The sequence below is a fragment of the Orcinus orca genome, chromosome 7 (genome assembly GCF_937001465.1).
Source record: "Orcinus orca chromosome 7, mOrcOrc1.1, whole genome shotgun sequence".
Classification (NCBI taxonomy): Eukaryota; Metazoa; Chordata; class Mammalia; order Artiodactyla; family Delphinidae; genus Orcinus; species Orcinus orca.
The window spans coordinates 93,694,199-93,708,278 of record NC_064565.1 but is presented as its reverse complement, the minus strand read 5'-3'; the positions used below and the strand labels follow the sequence as shown (position 1 = coordinate 93,708,278).

The window sequence follows — 14,080 nt, the reverse complement described above, 5'->3', positions numbered from 1 at the left end:
AACCAAAGCAAAAAAACACTTTGGAAATAACAGACAATCTATGGAGGAAGAGAACTGTGGAAATTAGTCCTGACCCTATGCAGTATTTAATGAAGCAGAAATTAAGTCTATGCATATGGTAATTAAAGATGAAATCTGACATTAATTTTAAAAAACTAGCTACCTGTTCTCTGATTGCAGAGTTCCAGGAAGAGTAATGTTCCATTCAGTCAAGGTCAGGGCAAAAGAGATGGTAAATTGGATTTCTCTGATATAAGAGGACAGCTTTTGTTCCTAGGATATTTGCATTGTTTTATTAAAGTTCTCTTTATTTCTGACTAATACATGAACTCCTCCAATGCAGACACATTAACATTAGCATTTTCTGAAAGGTCTACCTGGTGCCTCATTTCCATGGCAACCACTCCCTGCAGCTAGGCAAAGAGAAGACATAATTCATTTTTTCTGCAGCGCCACTGAGTTCATATCTAATTCACACGTGAGGTTTATGTGTGCTATGGGTGACTGTGTGCATATATGTGTCGATGAATGCATATACACGTAGATGACTGACTGTGGCAATATCAGAGAATGGGAAAAACAATGTCCTTCCACAAAGAGGAAACCTTGGACATTATAGTTGGCTTTGTCTTTACAGGCAAATCAGAATGAAGACATTAACACTGAGTTTTGGCAGAGGAAAGAAAGATCATTTGTTATTTATATTTGCAAATTTCCAATGCTTACTCTGGTTGAGAAAAATTATGTAAGAAATATAAGTTCCTGGGTATTTTATGACCTCAATATTTCACCATAACATTGTTTTTCACAATTGTTTAAAGTCAGGCAGAAGCATAGTATTTGAGGTAAGAAATCACTTACATTTAAATTAAATTAAACTCCTTGGAATGTGTGTAGAACAGAATTAGTAAAGAAGAAATATGAGAATACTTAATGACTGATATAAAGAAAATACAGATATCTAGTCATAATAATTATATATAAAATGATGGTGACATTGTAATCATTATTATTTATTGTAATTAGCCTCCAAAATAGCCCCCAATGATCCCTGCCTCCTGGTATCTACACCCTTGTGGAGTCTCCTCTCACACTGTACTAGGGTTGGTTCATGTGATACACAGAATATAGCAGAAGTGATGGCATGTCACCTTGGTGATTAGGTTATAAAAGACACTGAAGATTCCATCTGGATATTAGGTTATAATAGACAGTGAGACTTCCATCTTGGTTTCTCACCCTCTTTCCTGGGTAACTTGTTTTATGGGAAGCCAACTGCCAGGTCATGAGGAATTCAGGAGGCCCAGATGTTGAAGAACTGAACCCTTTGGTCAACAGCCATATGAGTGACCTTGAAAGTAGACACTCCAGCCCATTCAAGTCTTCAGATGACTGCAGCTCTGGTCAGTATCTTGAGAGACCCTGAGTCACAACCACTTAGCTAAGCTGTTTCTGGATTCGTGATTCTCAGAAACTATGTGAGACAGTAAATTTCTTTCATTTTAAGCTGCTAAGAAATTTGGGTAACTTGTTGTACAGTAATTGTAGCAAATACAGATTTTGGTACCAGAAATAAACATGGAAAAGAAGAGGCAAGAGAGAAGTGGGGAAAGGTAAGCTTGGTCGGGAATGATCATGAAGACTTAACATATGCTTACCAAGGAGTCTGAAATGTATCCTAAAAACTATGGGTAGCCACTGAAGATTTGTTAGCAAGGGGATAGAATGATCAGATATGTATTTTAAATCACTTTTGTAACATTATATAGATAATGGTTTAGAGGAAGGCAACACTGAATGTAGACATACCAGTTAGGATCACTTGCAGAAATCCAAATAAGAGGTGATAAGGATCTGAACTAAGGCAGTGACTATGAGGTTGGAGAGAAGGAAAGGATTTGAGAGACATTAATAAGGCAGAATGTAAAGGACTTGGAGTGGAGTAAACCTCCCATTTTTGACTAAGATGTGTGGGTTGATAGTAGTGCCATCTACTGAAATAGGGAAGATAGGAGAATGCATTTGGTTTTAGACAGGCTGAGTTTGAGGTACAGAAAGAGCTTTCTATCAGTCTCTTGATTACATGGGTTTGGAGCCTAAAAGAGTTGTCTAGATGGGATATCTTTTGAGGGTCACCATCACCTTGCGAGTCATTGAAACTATGGCAGTGAATAAGACCACTCAGAGGGAGAATGTGGGAGGAGAGGGAAACAGCAACAGTAAGAGGAGGGCCATGGAAGAGAAGGCAAAGAAAAAGTCTAGGGCTTCCCTGGTGGCGCAGTGGTTGGGAGTCCGCCTGCCGATGCAGGAGACACGGGTTTGTGCCCCGGTCCGGGAAGATCCCACATGCCGCGGAGCGGCTGGGCCCGTGAGCCATGGCTGCTGAGCCTGCGAGTCCGGAGCCTGTGCTCTGCAACGGGAGAGGCCACAACAGTGAGAGGCCCGCGTACAGCAAAAAAAAAAGTAAAGAAAAAGTCTATAAAGGTTCCATTTGAAAGGTAAGGAAAACAACAACAACAGAGTATAACGTGGAAAAAGTCAAGGAGGAAGTGTAGAGTGGCCACCGGGGTTAAAGTGTTAAAAGACCCAATTAGATAAGGACCAAATAGGAGCTGAGTTTCTGACCTGTTGGGAGAGGTCAGGGGAAGGTGATGCTAGCATTCGTTCCTGAAAATGACTAATTCTGGCAAACAACCACAACACTTTCTCCTTTAATGAGGGATCAAGAAGAAAAGAGGCTTCCATAAAAACATAGTTAAGGAGGTGGGTGGCTTGCTATAGGAACTCCATTGTGCTCCCCCAAAGGCCTACCTTCTCATGGAAGAGGAGTGAAGAGTGTGGACCGCGTAACTGTCTAGATTGGGCTCAGATCTAGCTCTTCTACTTTCTGTGTGTCCTTGAGTGAGTCATTTAACCTCTCTAAGCTTCAGCTCCTCATCTTTAAAAGAGAAACAATGTCTTCTTTGCATGGCTGTTGTGAAGATTAAACTCATCCACTTATTCAGCGCCCTTCACTAGGCCATGTGCCAGGCGCTAGAGATAGAGCAATGAGTGAAAGAGATTTGGTCCCTCTGCTCATGGATTTTACAATGATAGCTAATCACACAGGTCTTTAAACTACAATTGCCATTTGTACCGTACGAGAAAACAGGGAGTTCTGTGATTGTATTTAAAATCTGCCAAAGCCTCCCTAGGAAGTAAGGAAATGCTATTTAAATTGAGTCTTGAAGAATGAGGAGCTGGTTAAGTAAAGAGAGATGGAAGAACCATCCAGGCAGATGGAATAACATACTCCAAATCTCAGAGCTAAGAGGAAGTACGATGCATGTGAAGAACTCAGAAGATGTTGGAATCTAGTGATGTGAATGTGAGTAATTACACAATGTTAGACAGGAGAACTAGACAGCGGCTAGATAATGTGGAGCTTTGAGGGGTATTTCAAGGATTTTGAATTTTATCTTGATAGCAGTGGGCAGCCTTTGAAAAAGTTAAAGTGTAGGAGTGGCATGATTAGTTTTTTTCATGTCTCTGTATGTCCTCTATTGGGTGGTGACAAGAGTGAATAAGAGAAGATTAATAAGTAGGCTGTTGCAGGACTCCAGGCAGGAGGTGATGAATGGCTTGAATAATGGTGGTGGCCATACAGGTAGGTGGAAGTAAGCAGATTCAGAATATTTTTATATGTGATTTTTCTCAGTCTTCCTTATATCATATATTTAATAACTACTCATAGAGTTGCTCAAGCCCAAAACCTAAGTTATGCTTGATTCTTTTCTTTTTCTCACTCTTCACATCCAGTCATGTCAGCTCTACCTTAAATATATCTCAACTGCAACCTCATCTCAGCCTTTCCACCCCTGCTACCACCATCCTAACCAAGCCACATCCTCTCTCACCTGGACCGTTGCAAATGTCTCCTAACTAATCTCTGTATCTACTTCTGCTTTCCAAGCCTAATTTCATAAACCATCTGGAGTGATATTTAAAAAGTATAATTCACTTAATGTCACTCCACTGCTCAAACAACTCCAATGACTTTTCATCACACCTGGAACAAAATTCAAACTTCTTACCATGGCTTCCTGGCTCCTCCGTGATCTGACCCCTAATAACCACTTTGGTTTGATTCCCTACACCTTACCCCCTGCTCACCACTAGCCCCTGGTCACACTGGCCTCCCTTCCATTCCTGGAACACGTTGAGCTTATTCCCACTTCAAAGCCTTTAGACTTGTTCCCTCTGCCTGGAGTGCTCTTCCCAGATCTTCCTGAGGCTGTGTCCTTCATATCATTTAGGTCTCTATGAAAAAGAGCCCATTTCCCATCCCTTTGTTTTAGTTTTTCCTTCTTAGTCCTAGAGTAACTTGAAAATATTTTTACTTATTTATGCATTTACTCTCTTTTATCTGTCTATCTTTTTAGAAAATAAGCTCTTTGAGGATAAGAACTTTGACACTGAAACAACCCTAGTGTCTAGAATACACTTAAAAGATATAGAAATGAATGAATAAATGAAAATTTAGACAAAACTATGAATGTAAAGACCCTAGTTCTGTTTTTTGGCACACAGGAGATGTCTAACAACAGGTAGTTCCTGTTGTTATTCTCTTTAATCTGTGTAGTAAGGAGTTACTTTTTCCCCAGATATGATTAAATTATACTGTTGATAACTTTGTTAGTGAGTTATTGTCACTAAATAAAATGAGAGTCTTGGTGTGTGGAGGGGTCATCATAGTGGTTACTTTTGAATAAGTGGAACAGTAATATGAGAAGAGTCTGTACATACTCAAAAGGACTGTGATGGATACACTTTGGGGAGCCACCCCTGTTTCCCACCTGATGGTGGTCACACCCTTTATAGTCCTATTTTCCTGAGTTTGGGCAGGGCCTGTGACTTTCATATAACCTATAGAATAGGGCAAAAGTAATGGCATGTCACTCTTGTGATTAGGTTATTTTATATGACAACGATAATGAGATGTCACTCCTGTGATTATGTTATATTATAAAGACTGTATAGGCAGACTGGAGTTAGAGAGGACTTCTCTCCCTTGCTGGTTTTAAAGAAGTAAGCTGCCATGTTGTGAGGTAGCCCGTGGAGAGGCCACATAGCAATGAACTGTGGGTGGCCTCTAGGAATGGAGAGCAGCCCCGAAATAACAGCCAGCAAGGAAACAGGGCCCTCAGTCCTACACCCACAGGAAATGAATTCTGTCAACGACCTGAAAAGGCTTGTAAGCGGATCTTTCCTGAGTCAAGCCTGTGATGAAACTGTAGTCCATCCTGACACCTGGATTTCAGTCTGATAAGACCCTGAAGCAGAGAGTCCAGCTAAACTGTGCCTGGATTTCTGACGTACAGAAATTTTGAAATAAAAAATGTGTGTTGTTTTAAGCCAGTAAGTTTGTTGTAATTTGTTACATAGCAATAGAAAACTAAAACAAGAACCATATACAGAAACTAAAAAAAAGCAAAATTTAGTCAAATATAAAAAGGACATGCCAAATACATATATATGTATGTATAACAATCACTTTGCTGTAAGTCAACTATACTTCAATTTTTTTAAAAGGCCATTAAATAGAGTTATCTAAAAATGAAATGAGTTTCATCTGAGAGTACTAACTTTCTCATTGCTGAAAGTGTTCAACTGGTTCAAATGTGGTTAGTTTATCAGCAAGGAGACAGGAGATTGGATTGGTTATCCTCACAGGGTTCCTACCACATTAAAAATGATATGATTTTAAGAATGAATTATCACCATTGACCTGGCACAGTAAATCCTGTGGATAAACACAAACAACCCCTGCTTACACAACTAAAGTTGCTGTCAAACTTTCATATTCCCAGCCAGCAAAAGCTTATTCAATGGAGCTACTTGCTTTTAAAATCCAAAATAAAGACACAAAAATAAACTCTTTTCATTTTGCTTTTTGAAAGCACAACATAGTGTTTTGGTTAAAAAGCAATTATATTCATTTGATTCCATGCTTTCAACAATTCTAAGAAATCTTAAAAAAAAAACAACAACACTATACACGGGGAGGGGGAAGGGTAAGCTGGGACGAAGTGAGAGAGTGGCATGGACACATATACACCACCAAATGTAACATAGATAGCTAGTGGGAAGCAGCCGCATAGCACAGGGAGATCAGCTCGGTGCTTTGTGACCACCTAGAGGGGTGGGATAGGGAGGTGGGAGGGAGACGCAAGGGGAGGGATATATGTATATGTATAGCTGATTCACTTTGTTATAAAGCAGAAACTAACACACCATCGTAAAGCAATTAAACTCCAATAAAGATGTTAAAAAATAAAAATAAAACACTATACCCATGTGGCCTGATTCTGGTGCCAAAAGGAGGTAGATCATTTTAAAATTACCTACAAAAAGGCAAGTTAATACTGAGAGGAAATATCTGTGAATCTTTTCTCTGGGGGTGAGGGAGGTATAAGGACTTGTATCCAGAATACATTAAAAACTCCTACAATTCAATAAGAAGAAGACAAACAACTCAGTTAAAACTTGGGCAACGGTTTGAATAGGTATTTCACCAAAGAAGATATTCAGATAGCTAACAAAGACATGAAAATATACTTAACATCATTAGGTATTAGGGAAATGTAAATTAAAGCCACAATCAGATCTCACGTCACACCCACTAGAGTGGCTATAATAAAAAGACAACAATGAGTTCTGCCAAAGATATAGAGAAAAGTGAACCCTCATACATTTCTGGTGGGAATGTAAAATGGTGCAGCCATTTTGGAAAACAGTTTGATAGTTCTTTAAAAAATTAAACATAAATTTACCATACAACCCAGCAATTCCACTCCTAGGTATCTACCCAACAGAAAGAAAAACATTTGCCCATCCAAAAACATATACGTGAATGTTCATCGAAGCATTATTCACAACAGGCAAAGCGTTAGAAACAACCTAAACATCCATCAACTAATGAATGGATAAACAAAATGTAATACATCCATACAACAGAATACTATTCAGCAACAAATCGGAATGAACCGTTTGTACGTGCTATGATCTAAAACGCTGTGCTGAAGGAAAGAATTCAGATGCAAAAGACTGCAGATGGTACGATTCCACTTATTTGAAGTATCCAGAATTGCAACTATATATAGACAAAAAGCATACTAAGCGATCAGTGTTTGAAATGGGCAGAGGGGATGTTTTGGGGTGATAGAAAATGTTCTGAAATTGAATTGTGTTCATAATTGTACAATTTTGTAAATTTGCTAACAATCATTAAACTGTACACTTAAAATGGGTTAATTTCATGGTATGCAAATTAAACCTCAATAAAACTATTTTTAAAATACCTCCTCTTAAAATACTATCTACTAGACAATAACGTCATTTGAAAACACGGATATACAAATGGTCTCAGGGACCCTCCCCTCCTAGGTGGAGTTTATAGATGGGTACAAAGGCAAACCTCATGAATCCAGGCTTTCATCATTTTATCAGGGAGTAGGAAGAAGTGGATCAATGTTTGTCCCTAGGGAAGGCGTCGGTAAGTAAAGTCACTATGACACAAGCTAACAGAGGCAGCCTTGGAATATTTACAAAGAACAGACTTTGGAATTCCCTGTCAGTACTTTAGAAGCACTCATTTTTTAATACAAGGATCTGCTGGTATAAAGTATTTTTATACATTAGAACAGATCATTTCACACTCCTGCAACACAATCTTTTGATAGCATCACTTATTTCTGCATCGAAATATTTAAAATATTATTCAGTTCAGACATCTCATTGAATCAGACATGTCTTTCCATGTCTACCCGAGTGTGTTTAAATGAGCTATTCATAGCTCATTTCTGGAATTATTAATCTAACTATACTTTGACCAAGAAGATGTACATACGTATCGTGCACTTACACATTTTAAGGGACAGAGGCTATATAAGTAGCTAGAAATGTATATTTAATTTTTGGGAGCTGGGGATACATTTTCGACCCTAACATTGCAATTGTGTACCTGGAATGCGATGGTCCTCTTTCCTGGGAAGTCTGGGAGGACAGACTTCCATCAAGGGAGTTTCCTCGGTGGCAGCCTGAAATGGTGGCCTTGGGTGAGATGGAATCTGACTGGAACGTTTCAGAGACCACCTGGAGTCCCTTTTGGGGGTGGAGATAGTAGATTAGTGCTTTATTTTCCTTCAGGCATATCCTCTAGAATTATCTATCATATTATATACATTGTTTTTTAAGTTAAAAAAATCTGCAGCATAGTTAAATATCATGTCATAGAGGAAGGGATTTTGCCTTCATTTAAGAGGGAATGGAAACTGGCTTCTAGAGAGCAACTGTGTCATTCTAAGCCTTGGGCTAAGTACTTAGACATAGAGACATGAGGCAGAGAACAAGGGTCAGGTTAGAAAGAGCTAATCAAATCAAAGACAAAACATAAGAATGAAAGTGCAAGGTTCAGGTTTTTCCATTACGCATCAGGGGGGCATGTAATACATTTTTCCAATTGGATACAATTACCTTTACTTGTAAGTACAAATTCATTTCACTTTATTTACAGAGTAGTTTAATTACATTTAGCTGATAAATGTAATTCTGCCCAGGTAATGTGAGCTATTTTTCCATCAGTATTACAGATAAAATTCTTTGCTAAAAGATAAAGACCCTCAAAAACTGATCATAGCATTTTAGCCCTTACAATTTCGATTTTCATATGTAAAATAAGAAAGCATTGTTCAAACATGATGCATAGAGAGACAAATACAGCTAGAAATTTGATGAAATAAATCCTCTGAATTTGATCAAAGAATCCTTCTGCATGAACATATGTGTGTTTCATGTTAGATTTTTGGAGATAAAAAAATATTGGATGAACCTGAACCTTGAAATCCAGAGTTTACAGTTTAGTTTTAAGAGAAGTAAATACAGGTTACAGCAGCACATCTGATAGAAGTATAATGCAAGCCACATACAGGAGACACACACCTAATTTTTAAAGTAGTAAAAAGAAATAGGCAAAATTAAAATTTTAATAATATAATCTGTTTAATCCCAAATTTTCATTTCAACATGTCATCAATATAAGTGTTACCAATAAGTATTTACATTTTTTATACTAAGTTTTCAATATCGGGTATACATTTTATACTTAACACCAATTCAGACTATTCAATCAATTCAAACTAATCATGTTTCAAGTGCTCAGTAGCCAAATGGGCCTGGTGGCTACCATATTGGACAGTGTAGGTTTAGAGTAATTAGACAAGAGTTCATGGGGAGTCAAGATCTAAATTCGTCCCTAAAAGAAAGATACAATTTACGTAGACAACAGGGAGGAGGAAACAGTCTGAGGGAAGACCCAGAGACTAAAACTGCATGCTCTGCCCCCTGGGAGCAGTGCTTAACTAACTGAAGGGATAATCAGGGTCACCTAAGAAGGATGATGTCAAGTGGTGGAATGCACAGAGAGCCAGGGAGAGGAGTGTGGTCTTGATGTGATGGTTGATGGGATCCACTAAAGGTTCCTAAGGAGGAAGGGATATAATAAAAGGATGGCACCTTGTATATAATGAGCCTCTGTGGAAATGATGAGTTAATAAAAAAATGACGCATTAGGACGATTAGTCAGGCATTATGAACTGATATTTATGTGAAGCAGGAGAGGCTAGAGGTAGAAAATCCAATCTGCGCCTCCAGCTGCAATCTAGTTACAAGGACCTGGATTTAGCGGGGTAGCAGTGCACACCTGAGCAACGGGATGAAAAGAAAACAGGATGACTCAGGAAATCAAATGGAAAGGATTAAAGAGACTGAAATGTGGGATTTATGTATTTCATTGTATCTAAGATGTCTTCAAGTTATAAGATACACCATTATTTTATGTATGATTAAGAAAAACGTTTCTGTTAATTAAATTAGGATACTTCTTATCAGTGAGAACTTTTTAATTTTATACTTATTAAAAAGGTCTACCTTATGGGAACATATGTATATGTATAACTGATTCACTTTGTTATAAAGCAGAAACTAACACACCATTGTAAAGCAATTATACCCCAATAAAGATGTTAAAAAAAAAAAAGGTCTACCTTAAAAAAAAAAGGTCTACCTTAGCCTTATTTATGCAGAGCTTTTGATTATAAATTAATCCCATGTATATGTAAAAAGGAAAATATAAGTGAAATAAATTTGTGTAGGTATTCCTAAAATTCTTTCACATTTAGCAATTTCAACTCAGAGCTGTTGATCTATATTTTTCCATAGAATAACTTCCTCTGTGTCAAGAGTGTTATTTCTTAAAAGAGTGCTTCACTATCCCCTCTGACACTATTCTAAGCCACTGACCCTGATTCTGCAAACCTGGATGCTGAAAATGACCAAATTTATGCTGCAAGAATGACAATCATATCAAGACTTCTACCAGGCAGGGAGATGGTTAGAGGCCAAAGATCATGAAATACACTAGATTTCAAATATGTTAAAAGTGAAAAAAATGTACATCTTAGAATAGATGAAATACAGCATATAAATCACGGTGTCTATACTTAGCAATTGCTCAGTAGGAGATATACTAGGACTCCAAAATTTCTAGTTTTGATGGTGAAAAGGATGGTGCTACTCCTGGCAATAATGCATGAGCTGGAAAGAGGATCCAATTTTGATGGAAAGCAGTAAAGTGTATTTTTCACATGCTGAACTGGAAGAGAAAGCAGGTCATCTAACATGTATTAAGTTAATGACAGTATACATTTCTATGTGGCTTTGAACTACCCTGGTCTTCATTTCTCTTCTGAATCAAATAGTGCATGATGAATTTACATTAAATTACATTCTGTTTTATTATGAATCTTCTGTTTTATGTGGATTGGTCTTGATTCCCCATTAAACTTTACTTTCCTTAAAGGATGCTGTAACTTAAACCTCCTTTCCTTCCCCACTGCTGCAGTACTACTGTACCTATATTAGGTTTGCCTAGCAAATATTAGGAGATTCAATAATTGAGAACAAGATGATACTCGAGTTAATGCAGGATGAATAATGATAACTAACATTTATTGTTACATGCTAGCCATTGAGATACAGCACTGGTCAAGTCTTACCCTTCACACTACACTACGTTCAAGGAATGACCACCCTTCTTCTCATGATTATAATATACTCACCTCTCGGTGTCTTGTGTCTTGATTTGGTGATTCACAGGTCTGACTTTGACTGTTGATGGGAGAGCTTCTCTTAGCTGCAAAGATAGATGAAATCCCACCACAAATTTTATAAGTTTATATGTTATATAAGGTATTTTATTTCCTAAGTTCATTCCACTTTCAAATCAAAAACCTATTTTAATAGATCATTAAAACCTTGTAAGAAGACATTTAATAGCATATGTTGTAAGAGAAATCACATAACCTATTCAAAAATCTTAGCATTTCTAGGATATCAATATATATTTCTTCATTTATTCAGTATGACTCAATAAGTTAAGGTGCTAAAAATTGGCCATACTAAAAATTATAACAGTTAACATCTACATAGTACCTAATATCTGTCAAGTCCTGTTCTAAGCGTTTTACATATATCAACTGATTCAACACTTACAATAACCCTGTAATAACTTATGGTATACTTCCAGACCCATTTTACAAATGAAGATACTAAGAAACAGGGAATTTAACTTGCCCAAGGTCACTGACCCTTAGAAAAAGGTTCCAGCCCAGGCTACCCAGCTCCAGGTGCTTTATTGAACACATTAAGCTGCCCCTGAGGTAAGATTCAAACCAGTCACATCTTTACTGGAGGATCAATGGGAAGCCAAAACAACAGGCCCCATTTGAATTGGAATATTTTGGTGCTGCGAGGCAAAGTGATTTACCAAATCACAAAGCAAGAGATCAGAGGAGTGTCACTCATGTGCCATTGTTTTTCTTCTGGCCATGCTAAGTTGAATTTTCCCTCAGTGGACACCATTTCAAGTCCAGAGGCATCAAGCAGCGGGTAAGGAACCCGCTGTGAATATCACTGAGAAGCACAGGGAGCGGGGAAGTGAACAGCTTAGGTGCTTTCATGGAGGGACATGATTCCTTAGTTTTTATACAAGTGTTAACCTCATTCCATCCATGGATTCTGAAGTAGGTCACTTCTGACTATGGTATCTTTACTTAGTTCCTTGATATCTGAATATTATGATAGACTGTTACTCTTTAATTTACAATTTATTTCAATAGTTAATGGATTATATACATGTAAATTGAGGGATTAGTCTACTTTCACTGTATGAAAAATTTCATCTTTTGAATGGCTATAATAAGCATGACTTGTCACTATAAGCATCTTATCACGTATATGAATAATATGCAACTCCTCAGTTTACAAAATCCCTTAACATTCTATGAACCTTGCAAGTTTGTGTTAAGTTATAGGGGAAAATAAAGCATGTAAGAACTTGTTTATGGTTTCCTTCCCTTTACAAAGCTCTTTTCCATTCATAATCCTCCACGGTCTGCAGAAAAACCTTATAAAGTTAACAAACTGTATATATATATATATGTATGTATATATGTATACATATATATACTTCTGTATATACTTCAGTGTGTGTATATACACACACACACACTTCTGTAGATTTCCCACACAATTTACCTCTTTAAATTTTGTTATTGATGCTAAAAGTTGGGCTGGGAATAGAAGTATGTAATTAAGCACTCTCTATAAAATGGGCACTTTATATGCATTTTTATTGACTCCTCACTATGAAGCCATATAAGGTGGTATTTTTATCTCCATTTTAAAGAAATAGAAATGCTCAGGGAGGTGAGGTTACATACATGGTAAGAGATAGATCTGGGGTGGAGCATGAACTTTTCAGGCACTTTTCAAGCTATCATGTTGTACTCTTTCTACAATTCAATAGGACTATTGCACTGGACCATTCCTGTAGTGAAATGCCTTGATAAAAAAAAAAAACCAAAAACAACCCACTAAGGCGAGATCGTTAAGGAGCTGCTACTCCATCTACCATAATGATGAAATAATAATGGCTACCACTTACTCACTTACTATGTGCCTGGCATTCTTCTAAGTAATGTTACATATATTAACTCATCTTTCCTCATAACAACTCTGTAAGTACTTGTAATACTGTGTTTTGACCCCTACCCTATTTTACAGATGAGGAAACACAGGCACAGGAAGTTTAAATGACTTACCCAAAGTCACACAACTCAGCAGCATGTGCTCCTGGTTTAGAGTTTCTCATCATGTAAATGAGCCCTGTACCTGGGGCACCTAGACAACACCCTGAAGTTGTCTTCCTCTTGGTTTCTTAAGAGCAAATCATCCCATCGCCCTCACTCCTGTGTATGCTGACACTGTCCCACTGGGCATCTGAGTCACAAACCTGTAATGATGTTCCTGATGGGCTTCACCAGTGCTGTGAAGCCAGAGACTTCGGGCTGTCTGTGCTCCCACATGGGCTGCCATATAACAAGCCCACTCGCCAGTCGGAACGTGAGGTCAGATTCCTGGGAGAAGAGAAGATCTATATCCAAGAACTGGCTGAAGGGACCAGTCAATGCAACGGTTAACATCATTCACCCAATAGTTTGTGGCACAAACTACTGGGTGTAAGATAGGCTCAAGGATGTATTGTACAACACGGGGAATATAGCCAATATTTTGTAATAACTATAAATGGAAAGTAACCTTCTAAAATTGTATAAAAAAAAGAACATCATTCACACGATTATTTTCAAAGCAGGCTGATCTTCAAGACCTTTCTTCTTCACTCTGATGAGTGTTTCTAGGGTAAACCAATAGCCTTAAATTATCATCATAACTACAGTAGAAATCACGGTGGTCTGCTTTAGGCAAAATGAATAATTAATAAAGATGCAGCTTTGGGTAGAGCGTGAAACACACAATTACTGTTTTCTGTTAGCAATGATTGAGGCCTTTTTATTTCAAGGGTCTTGGCAGATCTCTTTACTTGTGGTTATTGTTATTATTCCTCTTAATGATTTAATGGTCCTCCTTTCTCCCTCATAAGGCAATATCCTCAGATGCTATTTTGACTTTCTATTCTCCAGTC

At 37.7% G+C, this 14,080-nt stretch overlaps 1 protein-coding gene across 8 annotated transcripts in view; it reads right to left on the bottom strand.

The window, feature by feature from the left end:
• The window catches only part of UNC80 (unc-80 homolog, NALCN channel complex subunit), a 242,990-nt gene that overhangs the window by 215,285 nt on the left and 13,625 nt on the right, over window positions 1-14,080 (bottom strand). For all 8 annotated transcript variants that reach the window (XM_049712089.1, XM_049712087.1, XM_049712088.1 and 5 more), the window contains exons 5-7: window positions 13,391-13,514; window positions 11,157-11,230; window positions 8,003-8,142 (exon numbers count right to left, since the gene is read on the bottom strand). In XM_049712089.1, the coding sequence (XP_049568046.1) occupies window positions 8,003-8,142; window positions 11,157-11,230; window positions 13,391-13,514 (338 nt within the window). The remainder of the gene's footprint in view (window positions 1-8,002; window positions 8,143-11,156; window positions 11,231-13,390; window positions 13,515-14,080) is intronic.